The sequence below is a fragment of the Somniosus microcephalus genome, chromosome 11 (assembly GCF_052327205.1).
Source record: "Somniosus microcephalus isolate GS21.2 chromosome 11, FLI_Smic_1.0, whole genome shotgun sequence".
Lineage (NCBI taxonomy): Eukaryota > Metazoa > Chordata > Chondrichthyes > Squaliformes > Somniosidae > Somniosus > Somniosus microcephalus.
The window spans coordinates 1227251-1243932 of NC_140997.1; the positions used below are offsets into that span (position 1 = coordinate 1227251).

A 16682-nucleotide genomic window follows, 5' to 3' on the forward strand; every position below is an offset into this window, starting at 1 on the left:
CGATGTGACCCAGTTTGCCACATTTCCTACATTCTTGGTTCTTAAACCAGCATTGATTCTGGTCGTGTGTTGTCTTCCCACAACGATAGCATTTTGTTGTACTCGAGGTAATTTGGTCCACCCCGAGCGCCGCCGCCTTTAGTTGCATTTCCGCCGTTCCTTTCGCTGCGGCTTCGTGTGATGCGGCTATAAGGACAGCCCTGTCAAGTGTAAGGTCGTTCTCTTCTAGTAGGCGCTTTTGCGTCCCTTCCTTGGACAATCCGCCTACGAACTTGTCTCGCAGTGCCTCTGTCAGATTCCCTCCGAACTGACAGTATTTCGCTAGCCTACGCAGTTCGACCAAGTATTCTGCGTTGTTTTCGTCTTTCCGTTGCGTTCTTGCATAGAATTTGAATCGTTCAGCCAACATCAACGGTGTGGGGTTCAAGTGGTCCTTCAGAACAACCACAATCTCTTCGAAAGACTGATCCGTCGGTTTAGCTGGTGCTAGTAAATCCTTCAAGAGCCCGTATGTCTTTGCGCCCATCGAGTTTAACAATGTTACCGCCTTGTCGTCTTCCTCTATTTTGTTGGCTTCACAATAGATCTCGATGCGTTCCACGTACGTGGCCCAGTCTTCTATTTCAGAATTAAAGTCGTTAATATTCCCTCGCTTAGGCATTTTTCTTCCCTTGGGAGCAGCACCAGTATTTCTTTAAGTATTCTTATTTATTTGTTTGTTTCTAAGATGGCGGTTTTCCCGCGAAAATGGCGGTTTCCCGCTCTTCCTTTCTCGCCCCGCCCACTTCAATGGCAGTTTCCCGCTTCTGGCGTCTTCTCCGCCTAATGGCGGCTTCCCACGTTTCTTCCCGGTGGAAGGGGTACGCTTCCCCCACAGCGGACAGGTTCAGCCGCTGGCTGGCTTCCGCACAGCTCCCCTTACTCGGCTATGTCTTTTCCTCCCGCCCGCACGGCTCTACCGGCGCTGGGTACACCCCGTTAACGGAGGACAGTTCAGCCGCTGGACTGGCTCTCGCGCAGTCTCTCCGTCCCCGGCTCTGTCGCTCTCTCACCCGCACGTTCGGTGCTACCGGCCCTGGGTACCCCGTTGGTGGAGAACAGTTCAGCCGCTGGACTGGCTCTCGCGCAGTCTCTCACCCCGTTTTCGGCTGTGTCTCTCACCCACTCCCGCACGTTCGGTTTTGCCGGCTCTGAGTACCCCGTTGGTGGAGAACAGCTCAGCCGCTGGACTGGCTCCTCGCAGTCTCTCTCTCCGCACCCGGCTCTCACCCGCACGGTTCCCGTTCGCCTCCCCCAGCCCTCTCGCAGACCGGTGTTTCCCTCCCCGGCTGCAGCTGGGTTTCTCTTCCCACGCCTACTCGCAGGCTCAGCGCTTCGTGGCTGCGGCCGCTGCCCGGATTTTTCCCGCCGATCGCGGTCCGGCTGTCACCCGACGCCGTTGGACCCGACTTTTGGCCGGCACAGCTCCCCCTCGACCGAGGTCGAGTGCTCTGCCCCGGATACTTCACAGAAATCACAGAAATCACAGAAACCACACAGTGCAGATAGAGGCCATTTCGGCCCATCGAGCCTGCACCGACACATATCCCACCCGATCCCCGTAACCCCTACACCAACACATATCCCACCCTATCCTTGTAACCCCACGTATTTAATCCCCCTAACACTAAGGGTCAATTTATCATAGCCAATCAACCTAACCCGCACATCTTTGGACTGTGGGAGGAAACCGGAGCACCCGGAGTAAACCCATGCAAACACGGGGAGAATGTGCAAACTCCACACAGACAGTCGCCCGAGGCTGGATTCGAACCCGGGTCCCTGGCGCTGTGAGGCAACAGTGCTAACCACTATGCCACTTCTACACCTTCCCCTACTCACAGTCTCTTCGGCCGCCTTGTTCCCTGCTGATCGGCTCACTCCGCACCATGGTAGAAGGGTAGTCAGTGCCTGTTGCTAATGGAAGCTTTTGTTGCTAAAGTCTTCCACCTTTCTCCTGCTGCAGCCTCGTGTTTTCTTCCAGCAGCACGACGAGGGCGGTTGCCTCTCTTCGACGCTCTTCTTGCTTTGGTAATCTTGCCGCAGGGTACGATCGGACTCGTCGCCACTGTAAAGTCTGTGGGTTGTGCAGTTAATAAATACACAGACTTCAGAAGTAACAAACAAAACAGGTCTTTACTATTCGAAGGTCCGGGCGAATCTGCCCCAGAAATCCTGCTACAACACTTATATACTGGTGTGGTCACTATCGGTATTACAGTATACAGAAGCCAAACAAATAGTGCCACACCTAAAGTAGTTCCCTTAAAGGTGAACGGTTACATTCAATAGTTCCCTTAAAGGTAGACGGGTACATACACTACAACTGCTACCTGTTGGGGTTTGTCGCTAGCTTCTAGGAGGGCTTCTATCCTCAGCTGGTGTTTTATGGGATTGCCTCCCATAGTAATAAACCCCCTCCTACCCCATGTAGTCATATATAATCGTGGACCACCCCAAAGGCATACCTACTATCTGTGTAAATGTTCACGATTTTATTCTCTGACAACTCTAGTGCCCTGGTGAGAGCCACTAGCTCTGCCACTTGGGCCGATAGGCCTCCATCAATCCGTCCTGACTCTACGGTTTTTAATTCGCCATTAACCACTGCCCACCCCGTTTGGGGCAGCCCATCCATATACTTGCGTGAACCATCTACGTACAACGTCTCTTCCGCTGTCGCTAAAGGGGTGTCTTTTATCCTATCTTCTTCCAGGTTCATATCTACGTCCCCACAGTTGTGGGGCTCCCCAGTTCCCAGTATTCCTTCTGCTGGGTTCTCCCCTGTGTCTCTAACAATGGTCACTGCTTTACTCGGAGGGAGGAGGATGGCCTCCCACTTGGCACGTCTCATGTTCGAGACGGATCTTAATTTTCCGGTATTCAGCATCTCTACCAGCGTGTGTTTAGTGTGCAATATAATGTTTCCTGTCATTACTATCAGCTCACTAACCTTTACTGCCCAAGCCGCACAATCCAATGCAGCTATGCACCGGGAGAGCCCTGTGACTACCGGTCCCTCCGCTGTGGAATAGTAGGCGACGGGCCTTCTTTTATCCCCATGATCCTGTGTAACCACTGCTGTGTAAAACCCTTCTTCATTGTTGCAATGTATGTGGAAGTCCTTACTCATATCTGGCAGTCCTAGCCCTGGGGCTGATACTAGCTCAGACTTTAGTTGAGTATAAGCTTCCTCTTGTTCCGGTCCCCAATCTATCGGTTCCAACGCGGGTTTACCCCCTTTCACTAATCTTTGTATAGGTTCTGCTAATTTAGCGAACCCCGGGATAAAATTTCTACTGTAATTAAAGAGCCCCAGTACCTTCCTGACTCCGCGTACTGTTACGGGTCTCGGCATGCCCTGGACAGCGTGTTTCCTGTCCTGTGGCATTTCTTTAAGTCCTTGGGAGATTAGATGTCCCAGGTATAGGACCTGAGTTTTTCCTATCTGTGCTTTTTTAGGGCTTACCTTGAGGCCAGCCGTCTCTAGGGCCCTTAGTACTAAATATAGGGTTGCCAGATGGTCTGCCTTCGTTTCCGAGGCTATTAGTATGTCGTCGACATACTGCAAAATAGTGCTTCCTTTAGGTACTTCTATCTGTTTTAGGATATCACTTATGACGCGGTGAAAAATAGCTGGGCTATTATGGAATCCCTGTGGCAATCGGGTCCACGTATATTGTTTATCCCCTACTGTGAATGCAAATTTCTCTTGTGATTCCGGATCTAATGGGAGTGCCCAGAATCCGTTAGCTATGTCTAAAACGGTGAATATCTTCTGTTCAGGGGATAGCCCATTCAAAATTGTTGAGGGACTGGCAACGATGGGGTGTGATTTAGGAGTGACCTTGTTGAGGGCCGTATAGTCTATAGTCAACCTATAGCTCCCATCAGGTTTCTCTACTGGCCATGTGGGGGAATTAGTAGTGCTCGTGGTTTCCCTCAGGATACCCCTTTCTACCAGCCCCTTCACTATGTCCACGACTGCCTTCCTGGCCTCCGCCTTTATTGGGTACTGGCGGTGCGGCTTGTGTTCTGGTCCGGGAATCTTAATAGGGTCGATACTAGCTTTTCCTGTATCTAACTTTGTTTCAGCCCATACCCCAATCACGGAATCACAAATGGCTCCGTATCCTCCCGTATCTTCGTGCCAGTCCCTGGTAGTTACGGTGGCCACCCCAAGGGTGCCAGTATTATTTGCCAGTTGTCTAATCTTTTCCTTACGGCCATCCGCCTTTGGCCATGTTAACTTTCCTTTGCCACAATCAATTATTGCTTTGTACTCCCTCATTATATCATTACCTAATATTGTACCTTCATTATTTTTACACACATAGAATTTCATGGGGAGGTATATATTATCGATTTCCACCAGCTGCGTGGTGCTCAAGTGAGCTGGCACTTTAGTGCCATTGAGTCCTCGCAGGAGTATTGACTTATTAGTCGTGGGGAGGGGGAGGTTAGTGATGGAAACTGATGCGCCTGTGTCCACCAGCATTTCACATTGTCGGCCCCCTACTAGTGCAGACACATAAATTCTCCCCTCCCTTTTACCTTTTATGGAGGCCACAGGACATCAACTACTACGCTTATATTCCTGCCATTCCTTATATTCTTCGGCGGTTAGGGTGTTTTGCCCCTCACTAGGCCTGCCGTGTTTTCCGTAACAGGCGGCCTCTAGGTGCCCCCGTTTTCCGCAATAATTGCACTGTTTGTCAACTTTCTTCCCTTTGCATTCTTTTACAAAGTGGCCCATCTTTCCACAGTTGTGGCATGGTCCTTTCTTGGGTCGGGTTCCAGATTCCCAATTAGTCACGGCTGCTACCTTCTCTTGCTTTACCTTAACCTTATCCTTATCCTCCATCCCACTTCCATCTACCCCACAAGCCCATTCTACCAGGTCATCATAGTTTCTGGCGGTTACTACCCCCATCTTAATGATGCCTTGGTGTCTGGGTGACAAGCCATCCTTAAATGCCTGTATAAAGGCCGGGTCCGTCCTAATGGCATTTTGTTGGCCCGAGCTCTCTTGGTAGATATTGAATAATCGTTCTCCATATTCTGACGCTCCCTCACCCTTTTGTTGTTTGGTTGTTGTGATTCTATTCCAATTCGTGGGGGAATCACCTAGGACCCTCTGGACCTCTGTCTTAAAAAGGGCAAATGCCGGCTGTTGGGCGTCCATTTCGTCAGTGAGGGCTACCACGTGTGTCCAACGCCCTCCGCTGTAGTCTTGAGCGGGTTGAACTGCATGCCCGCCTGCCACAAGTCGCCACTTGTCCGCAGGGCAGGCTGCTCGGACCAATTGGTGAATATCCCTGAGGTGCAACTGGTGCCCTACCCAGACGGCGTTAAGTTCCGTCCAGAATTTAACATTCTGACTCCGGGGCTGGAGTTTTCCTAAGACGGTCATGATCTGTTGTCTTTCCCCGGGAGTGAATGGTTTGTAACTGGCGGTGGGATTAGCCAATGTCTCGCCCCGACTCACAGGAGCCATCTCGACTATTTCAACGTCCCCCTCGCCTGCAGGGGCTGTTGGTTCTGCACTGTAATATGGGGGAAGGGAGGTGGTGTCTGGACAGGTCCCCATTCGCCCCCCCTCGTATACCTTACACTCTAATTCCTTTATAATCTTTGCTTGACATTTCGCCTTTGTCTCGAGTTCCATAACCATCTGTACTTTATCTTGTGCAACTTTCTTTATTACGTTTACTTGTTCAATGAGTCCTGCTAGTTGGTGTACTAATAACACTCCTGCCTTCTTGGTTTTATCCTTTGTCTGTTTAGTCAACCAGCTTCTCTGGAGTTCTAAAGTCTGTGACACATCCCAACCGTCTTTCTGCATTTTCTTAATTAACGACTGTCGGTTTGTCATATAAGAATATGTGAGGGAGCCCGAAGGTCCCCTCTTAACTTCCTCACCTGACATCGTCGCTGCTTCACCGATCGTTCCTTCGTGTCTGGAGATCTGTTCCTTAGAGAGCCCCCCTATTCTTTCCTTCCGAGAATACCCGAGCTTCTTGTCGCACTCTATGCCAGCGTTCTCAGAGGTCCGGGTTTGTCTTTCTCTCAAAACTGCCCGGTCGTGTAACGCTTGCTTGTTGGACGGGGTTTCTACCCCTCCCCGGTGTCTGTTTTACCTGATCAGGGTCCTACAACACCGACACTAATAATCTCCTAGTTCGCTTAGCAACATGATATAATGCAGAAAAATGTTAACCATACTCGGCTAGTATCACGACTTTAGAACACCTTGGAGTCTCGGCACCTACTTCATGGTCCTGGCCTTCGCGTGGGGCATTTGCCCTCTTAACAACCGGCCTGAAGCTAGGTGTCTGAGACAAGTGTCCTCCTGGTCCAAGGTTTTTCTTAGTTACTTTACACAAATACAAATACACACATACAAATCAAGTCGTGTCTCTTACCCACTCAGTCTGTGTCCCAGATTCGTTTTGGTGCCGCTTTGCCGTTCAGTCGCCTTGTCGAGTGTCTCTGATTTATGGGCGGTCAAAAATCTGACTACTCACCCTGGTCACTGATTCGAATGACTGTTCAGCTCCGTGGCACCCTGCTCGTAGCGCCAATTTGTTGTAGGAAAAATGATTCCTCGGAAACTAGACTTTGAGTAAGAGAGACAACTTTATTAAATGACAGAGCTCTGGGAGAAGCGTCTGCAACCACGCGGTCTTCGAGAGCACCTTCTCCCCGATTGTAGTACGTGCTGAGCTTATATACAATTCCAAGAAGTTGGTTTTAGATCATTTACATTCATCCAACCAATTCATTTATTAGCGCATATCGTTATTTTCCTCCAGTCAGGAGTTTACACACTTGTGTTGCCAATTCTGCCTCTTCAGGTCTTCGTTCCGTCTTGTTCCGTCCGCATCACCGGCGGAATGTGATTAGTTCGATAATAGGGTACAGGTGATTAGTTCGATAATAGGATACCAGTGAACCTTGTTAGTCCTCAGTGATTCAATTAGTCCCAGTCAGGACATGAGATGAACTTTGTTCCAGCCATGCGTAAGCGTGGCATGTCTCATTGTGCAGTGATTCAATTAGTCCCAGTCAGCTAATTTGTTGTTTGTGTCTTTTCCAGCAAAATCTTGTCCAGCAATCTTGTCCAGCAAAATTTTATTCTAACACTACCCACCCCAGCCACAGTCTGTTCGCCCTCCTGCCATCTGGGAGACGCTACAGATGCATTCGCACCCGAACGACCAGATTTAGGAACAGCTTCTTTCCCAGGGCTGTCATCCTACTGAACTCCACAAATAAACTCTAAAGCCTGCACATCTGCCAATGCACTTTATTATGGTTATGTTTATGTTAATATATTACAAGACAAATGAATGTTGAATATTTAAATGTCTTAATCTAAATGTACACTCTCGGGAGCTGCAAGCCTACATTTCGTTGTACTGCACTTGTGCACTAACAATGACAATAAAGTTGATTATTATTATTATTATTATATTATTATAGCTGTCCCTGGGATTGATAGATAGCTGTCCCTAGGATAGATCGATAGCTGTCCCTGGGATAGATCGATAGCTGTCCCTGGGATCGATAGATAGCTGTCCCTAGGATAGATCGATAGCTGTCCCTGGGATAGATCGATAGCTGTCCCTGGGATCGATAGATAGCTGTCCCTAGGATAGATCGATAGCTGTCCCTGGGATCGATAGATAGCTGTCCCTGGGATCGATAGATAGCTGTCCCTAGGATAGATCGATAGCTGTCCCTGGGATCGATAGATAGCTGTCCCTGGGATCGATAGATAGCTGTTCCTGGGGTAGATCGATAGCTGTCCCTGGGATAGATCGATAGCTGTCCCTGGGATCGATAGATAGCTGTCCCTAGGATAGATCGATAGCTGTCCCTGGGATAGATCGATAGCTGTCCCTGGGATCGATAGATAGCTGTCCCTAGGATAGATCGATAGCTGTCCCTGGGATAGATCGATAGCTGTCCCTAGGATAGATCGATAGCTGTCCCTGGGATCGATAGATAGCTGTCCCTGGGATCGATAGATAGCTGTTCCTGGGGTAGATCGATAGCTGTCCCTCGGATCGATAGATAGTTGTTCCTGGGGTAAATCGATAGCTGTTCCTGGGGTAGATAGATAGCTGTCCTTGGGATAGATCGATAGCTGTCCCTGGGATAGATCGATAGCTGTCCCTGGGATAGATCGATAGCTGTCCCTGGGATAGATCGATAGCTGTCCCTGGGATAGATCGATAGCTGTCCTTGGGATAGATAGATAGCTGTCCCTGGGATAGATCGATAACTGTCCCTGGGATAGATCGATAGCTGTCCCTGGGATAGATCGATAGCTGTCCCTGGGATAGATCGATAGCTGTCCCTGGGATAGATCGATAGCTGTCCCTGGGATAGATCGATAGCTGTCCCTGGGATAGATCGATAGCTGTCCCTGGGATCGATAGATAGCTGTCCCTGGGATAGATCGATAGCTGTCCCTGGGATCGATAGATAGCTGTCCCTGGGATAGATCGATAGCTGTCCCTGGGATAGATCGATAGCTGTCCCTGGGATAGATCGATAGCTGTCCCTGGGATAGATCGATAGCTGTCCCTGCGATAGATAGATAGCTGTCCCTGGGATAGATCGATAACTGTCCCTGGGATAGATCGATAGCTGTCCCTGGGATAGATCGATAGCTGTCCCTGGGATAGATCGATAGCTGTCCCTGGGATAGATCGATAGCTGTCCCTGGGATAGATCGATAGCTGTCCCTGGGATAGATCGATAGCTGTCCCTGCGATAGATAGATAGCTGTCCCTGGGATAGATCGATAACTGTCCCTGGGATAGATCGATAGCTGTCCCTGGGATAGATCGATAGCTGTCCCTGGGATAGATCGATAGCTGTCCCTGGGATAGATCGATAGCTGTCCCTGGGATAGATCGATAGCTGTCCCTGGGATAGATCGATAGCTGTCCCTGCGATAGATAGATAGCTGTCCCTGGGATAGTTTGATAGGTGTCCCTGGGATCGATAGATGGGGTGGGGTGTGAGCTGGGGCGTTGCATTGAAGGCAGTGACAGTGGGTCTGGCAGAAGGTGCAAAGAGTTTAGGAAGAATGAGCACTTTTCCTGGAAGCAGGGTTTCCTTACAGCCACCAATCAACTTGTATCTATCCATGGTAAGGAAGCCAGGGCCTTTCAGCACCTCGCAGGTTTCATGCACTGTATTGGCACCCGACGCGGGAATCCCGCTGCATGATTTTGTTTTATTGTTTATGGGATGTGGGCGTCGCTGGCAAGGCCAGCATTTATTGCCCATCCTTAATTGCCCTTGAGAAGGTGGTGGTGAGCCACCTTCTTGAACTGCTGCAGTCCGTGTGGTGGAGGTACTCCCACAGTGCTGTTAGGGAGGGAGTTCCAGGATTTTGACCCAGTGACGATGAAGGATCGGCGATATACTTCCAAGTCAGGCTGGTGTGTGACTTGGAGGGGAACTTGGAGGTGGTGGTGTTCCCATGCGTCTGCTGCCCTTGTCCTTCTAGGTGGAAGAGGTCATGGGTTTGGGAGTTGCTGCCAAAGAAGCCTTGGTGAGTTGCTGCAGTGCATCTTGTAGATGGTACACACTGCAGCCACGGTGCGCCGGTGGTGGAGGGAGTGAATGTTTAAGGTGGTGGATGGGGTGCCAATCAAATGGGCTGCTTTGTCCTGGATGGTGTCGAGCTTCTTGAGTGTTGTTGGAGCTGCACTCATCCAGGCAAGTGGAGAGTATTCCATCACACTCCTTACTTGTGCCTTGTAGATGGTGGAAAGGCTTTGGGGAGTCAGGAGGTGAGACACTCGCCGCAGAATACCCAGCCTCTGGCCTGCTCTTGTTGCCACAGTATTTATGTGGCTGATCCAGTTAAGTTTCTGGTCAATGGTGACCCCCAGGATGTTGATGGTGGGGGATTCGGCGATGGTAATGCCGTTGAATGTCAAGGGGAAGTGGTTAGACTTTCACTTGTTGGAGATAGTCATTGCCTGGCACTTCTGTAACGCGAATGTTACCTGCCACTTATTAGCCCAAGCCTGAATGTTGTCCAGGTCTTGTTGCATGCGGGCATGGACTGCTTCATTATCTGAGGAGTTGTGAATGGCGCTGAACACTGATGTCAGCAGTTCAGGCGCAACCTCTTTTTATTTAACTTTATCTGGAAATTGTATGGACTCAGGAAGGCCTCTGCCCCTCTGACCTCTGTCTCTCTGACCTCTGCCCCTCTGACCTCTTTTGCCTGAGGAAACCAGGTGGGGACCTGGCATAACTGGGTGCCACTCCGATTGTTGCCCCCTCACTGTCGTTGTGCCCCAGACGCCCTGAGATGGATTCTGGGCTTGGGGGCCCAAAATGGAAAATGTTCTGTTCCTTAGAACTGGCGTCCCTGAGCTTTTTGAATCGATCCCGTTTCTGTGCCACACTCTGATTCCCGACCATGGTGCAGCAGAATCATTCCCAAGCCTTGGTCTCCATACAAGACCACTAGAAAGGGCACAAGAGTGGACCAGATTGAATCCCTGTTTCATTGCTCCTGCCTCTCTGGGGAGGGGAACCATCGAACCATTTCTATCCAGTGCCTGCTGAGATTGGGAATTCACCAGGTGGTGACTCATTTACCTGAGACTGTGATATCACAGCACTGTTTACTGCCTTGTTACCAACATGTTGCATCATTCTCATTATTGGAAATGTGTTACAAGTAATACCACACACAATTGTTGCATTAATTCTTTCCCTGAAATACAGGTGCTGCTCAAACCCCAAAACTCAATGTTGCAACACAAGACCTTGTCCGTCACACTACACTCAATTCAGAGCACTTTCCAGAGCCAACACACAACATCAAGGATATCATCAAGCAATACGAGCATCCAGCAACTTGGAAACAAGCTGGGCCAATCAGGTAAAACTGAGTGATTGTACCTTTCCAAGTGTTGGCGTCATGTTGGCACAGCTCATTGACAGGGTGTGCCAGCTAACGAGTAGCATGTGGGTTTACACCTTGCCAAGTGTGGGTGTCATGTTGGCATAAAGCCTCGATAGATGGCCTGTGTCGCTCAGTAGTAGGGTGCGGGTTTGCACTCACGATTACATGGGTGGAGTTACCAATGCCACCTGTACCATTAGGGAAGAGTGCTAGCAGAGAGCATGGCGAGGATGGGAGATGGTTCAGTTGACTGAGATTTTATAGAGTGATAGGAACTGGTAAGAGATTTGATCCATTGGGATTCTGTACAATGGGAATGAATGGGAAGGTTTGCTCCATTGGGATTCTGTACAATGGGAGCAATGGGAAGGGGTTTGGTACATTGGGATTCTGTACAATGGGAGCAATGGGAAGGGGTTTGCTCCATTGAGATTCTGTACAATGGGAGTGAATGGGAAGGGATTTGGTCCATTGGAATCTGTACAATGGGAGTGAATGGAAAGGTTTGCTCCATTGGGATTCTGTATAATGGGAGTGAATGGGAAGGGATTTGGTCCATTGGGATTCTGTACAATGGGAGTGAATGGGAAGGTTTGCGCCATTGGAATCCTGTACAATGGGAATGAATGGGAAGGGATTTGGTCCATTGGGATTCTGTACAATGGGAGCAGTGGGACAGGGTTTGGTCCATTCACCTACAATTGACCAAAATTCTGAAACGGATCTGTAGCTTCCCAGTAGAAAACACTAAAGGACTGAAGCTCGTGATAAGCTCAGTGTGTGGATAAGATTGAATACTTGTGTTTTCTTGTTGTCAGAAAAGAAGGTGGCAAGATATTCACTAAGAAATCGGACCCCCATGAAGAGGCCATGTTTATTTTGAAAGGACAAAAAATGCCACGTGTATCCCAGGTAATGCAGCGTCACTAAGGAACAGTCGCACTCTGGATCTTTATTACACGGCTGGTGGCTTTTTATAGTTTAAGGCTGACATTAGGGGGCAGATCTCCTGGGAAATACTCCGTTCCCAATTGCAAACGTGAAAATAAAGGATGTGAAAACTCGTGAATGACTGTTCTCCACCCACTTTATATTCCCACGGGATTTCTGGAGCTTCCGCTGAGGGAGTGGGCAGAGTGCATGTGTCAGGAGCAAGAGGCAGGGTGTCGGGAGCTGGCTGTAGCCGTGTGCCTGAGCCCGCTCAGGTTAGTCGACCCCACAGTGCTGTCTGAGCAAGTTGGAGGACATGTTGTTTAAAAAGGACCACATTGTAATGATATCAGCAAATAGTGATGTTATTTGCCTGTTTGATTATGATGCCTTATCAACATGTTTGCATGTATTGATTACTTATGCCTGACCAGCAGAGGTCATGTGACAGAGACAAGCAGTTTGGTTTAGTTTCAGTTTTGTTCTAGATGCATCACTAGCATGATGTCTCCTGTAAATGCTGTTAAGAGTTGAACAAGCTTTAGATTAAAAGACATTCTCTTTCATAAATGTCTCGTCATTGAACCCACAAAGAAATCAATACATGGTGTCAGAAGTGATTGAAAGAGATGAAGAGGAAAAATCTGAAGTTAAATCAGCTCGCCACAGATTAGCAAGCCAAAAGAGAACATCGTTGCTTACCATTGGAGAATAGCTAACGAAGTGAAAAAATGGAAGGATTACACCCACCGGTGAAGCTTCAGTTGACAGGTAATGTGGCTGAAAATTGGAGGAGATTCAAACAACGTGTGGAATTGTATTTAGCGGCAATCGGAGCTGACGAGAAAAGTAATAAAAAGAAATCATCACTGTTCTTACATGTCGTGGGTGATGAAGCGCTGGAGGTGTATAATAACTTCACATTCGCTGTTGATGGAGACAAAATGAAACTAGATAAAATAATGGAACAGTTTGAGGCCTATTGCATACCTAAACGTAACGTGATGTTTGAGAGGCACAGATTTTTCACATGTGTACAGAAAACGGGTGAGACTATTGATCAGTATGTGACTGAACTGAGAAACAGAAGCAAATCGTGTGAATTTGGGGGACTGACAGACTCGCTGATAAAAGACAGACTGGTGTGTGGTATTCCAGATAATGGTCTAAGGGAAAGACTGCTAAGAGAGCAAGATCTAGACCTGGGAAAAGCCATAGCACTGTGTAGGGCTACAGAGACTGTGAAGTTGCAGGCAAAGGAGCTGTTCAGTGACAGTAGCTGCAACGTGGATGCAGTGAGAATGAACGGACACAAACCGTTTAACAAAAAGAGCGCCAATGTGAAAAAAGAGGCGTGGCCAGCGAACAAAAATGAAAGGGGCAACCGAAAGTCATGTAGTCGATGCGGTACACAGCATCCACCAAGAAAGTGTCCAGCATACGGTAAAACATGCAATAGTTGCAACAAAAACAACCATTATGCCCGTTGCTGTAAGAACCAAGCGCAACAAAGCAAGGTCCATACAGTAGATGAAAGTGAGATAGAGGAGTTCTATGTAGATGTTGTGTCTGAAAACAAAAAAGAAGAAAGAGATTGGATGTTGACACTAAAAGTGAATGACATACACATTCCATTTAAATTGGATACTGGAGCACAAGTTAATGTGATATCAGAGACTGATTTTAAGAAAATTAGACCCAGACCAAAGATACATGGAATAAAAGTGAAAGTGACAGGATACTCAGGTACTGATATACCAGTGAAAGGAAGATGCATTGTCAAAGTAACACACAAGGACAGAGAGCACACGCTAGCATTAATCGTGGTGCCAAAGGATGTGCAAGCCATACTAGGTTTAAAAGCCTGTGAGAGACTGAACCTGGTAAAGAGAGTCCTCGTTGTGGAAAGCGAAGGAGAGACAGTCTATGATGAACTCATGAAAGAGTACAACGACCTATTTAAGGGTCTAGGCTGCATTCCAGGAGAACACACGATCAGAGTAGATAAAAGTATGACACCGGTCATACATCCATGCAGAAAAGTTCCGTTTGCTCTTCAAAAGCAACTGAAGGCAGAGTTGGACAGGATGGAAAGCCTGAACGTGATTCAGAAGATAGATGAGCCAACTGAGTGGGTGAGTTCCCTCATCGTTGTGGACAAAAAGAATGGAAAGCTCAGAATTTGCCTGGATCCAAGAGATCTAAACAGAGCAATAAAGAGAGAGCACTTCAAGCTTCCTACACGTGAGGAAATCATGGCACAGTTTGCAAATGCAAAGTATTTCAGCAAGTTAGATGCATCATCAGGATTTTGGCAGATGAAATTGGACGAAGCAAGTTCAAGACTGTGCACGTTCAACAGTCCATTTGGCAGATACAGATTCCTAAGGTTACCATTTGGCATTGCCTCAGCTCCTGAAGTGTATCACAAAACTATCCATATGATCTATGAGCACCTGGAGGGAGTTGATACATCAATGGATGACATCATAGTATGGGGAACCACGAGAACTGAGCATGACGAGAGACTGAAAAAAGTGCTGGAAGCAACAAGGAAAACAAACCTGAAGCTGAATAGAGAGAAATGCCAGCTCGGGGTGACAGAACTGACATTCGTGGGAGATATCCTTAGCAGTGAGGGCATCAGACCAGATCCCAGAAAGGTGTCCGCCATTGAGAATATGCCAAAGCCACAATGCAAAAAGGACGTGCAGAGGTTTAATGGAATGATTAACTACATGGGTAAATTCATATCCAACCTCTCAGAAAAGATGGCGCCACTGAGAAGACTAACTGAAAAGAACATAGAATGGGAATGGAATCATGAGCATGAGAAGTCATGGAGCGATCTAAAGAAACTGCTCACAGAGGAACCAGTTCTGAGGTTTTATGACCCAGCGAGACCCATCAAGATATCATCAGATGCATCACAGAGTGGGCTCGGTGCCGTTCTTCTGCAAAAATATGACTACTGGCAACTTATTGCATATGCATCGCGCTCAATGACAGACGCGGAGACGCGATATGCTCAAATAGAAAAGGAGCTGCTCAGCATCACATACGCCTGTGAAAGATTTCACCAGTTTGTGGCAGGACAAGCAATCAGTGTAGAGACTGACCATAAGCCCTTGATTGCATTGTTCCAAAAGCCACTAAATAGCTGTCCGCTTAGAATACAAAGAATGATGATCAGGCTGCAACGCTATACACTGAATGTTGCGTACACACCGGGTAATCTGATGTATACAGCAGACACGTCCAGAGCTGTAGACCCAAGTGAGCCCGCAAACACCACAACGGATGAAGACGTGAACGCCTATGTGGACATGATCACAAGTGCACTGCCCATAGCAGATGCAAAAATGGAGCTCATAAAGAATGAGACAAACAAAGATGAAACAATGAGACGACTGAGGAAAAGCATCTTGGATGGATGGCCCAACATGAAGCAAGACTGCTCACCTGACATGGCAGAGTACTGGAACTGCAGGGCAGAACTATCAGTGGTCGAAGACATCATCTACAAAGGAAGTAAAATAGTTATCCCAAAGAGTCTGAGAAAAGAGATGTTAAAAAAGATCCATGGAGGACATCTGGGAATCGAAAAGTGTAAGAAAAGAGCACGAGAGGTGATGTACTGGCCACGAATCAACCAAGATGTGACAAATGAGGTGTCAAACTGCACAATATGCCTGAAATATCGAGCAAGCAATCCGGTAGAACCACTAAAGCCACACCCAGCACCAGACAGACCTTACCAGAAGGTAGGCGCTGACCTATTCGTATGTCAAGGGAAGGACTATCTTGTAGTCACAGACTATTACTCCCTGTATCCAGAGGTTTGTAGACTGCACACCACCACTGCAGATGCTGTGATAACATGTATGAAAGCCATATTCTCCAGACATGGCGTGGCAAGCGAGGTCTTCACAGACAACGGACCCCAGTTTTACAATGCAAGTTTCCGACACTTTGCCAAAGAGTGGGACTTTGTCCACACAACGTCAAGTCCTCACTATCCACAGTCCAATGGACTAGTGGAAAAATCGGTCCAGACAGTGAAAAGACTGATGTACAAGGCAAAAGACAGTGGAACTGACTTCTACCAAAGCATGCTTGTATACCGCACAACGCCGCTCGAGTGTGGTAAGTCACCAGCCCAACTCCTGATGGGACGTCGGCTAAGGTCAAACCTACCCATCCCGGAGAACCTCCTGAAAACAAAAGAGGGGGAGAAAGTGAGGAAGTTCAAAGAACAACAGAAAGAAAAGCAAAAGTACTACTATGACAGAGGAACACAAAACCTACCTGAACTCCACACTGGTGACCAAGTAAGGTTCAAAGACAAAAAAAAACATGGACTCAGAAGGGAACTGTCCTGAGTGAAGTTCAACCAAGATCATACACCATTCAGACAGATGAGGGTGCTGTTCTGAGAAGAAATCGTCGAGATCTTCTCATGGGACCAGCCACAGCAGGTCAAGAGACTGATACTGTTGAACAACCTGATCACACAGCTGAGAACACATCATCTGAGGCAACAACTCAGATTCAAGGACAATCAATCAGAAAATCCTCAAGACATGTGAAGCCTCCTGAGAGACTCATTGAGCAAATTTAAGGACTATTGTTATAGAAGGAAGTAATGTTATCTTATTCTTTCTTCAAGTTCTAGTGTAGTTACATAGTTCATGTGAACACACAAAGCAAGGTTAAAAAACCTTGATCATGATAATGATAATGTAAGTTCATTAAGTGTTACCGA

The 16682-nt window shown here is 47.8% G+C and overlaps 1 protein-coding gene across 1 annotated transcript in view; it reads left to right on the forward strand.

Annotated features, from left to right (window-relative positions):
* Positions 1 to 16682, forward strand: part of myo15aa (myosin XVAa) — a 581049-nt gene that overhangs the window by 400686 nt on the left and 163681 nt on the right. Inside the window, 2 exon segments of the mRNA XM_086002218.1 lie at positions 10807 to 10963; positions 11806 to 11899. Of these exon segments, the coding sequence (XP_085858344.1) occupies positions 10807 to 10963; positions 11806 to 11899 (251 nt within the window).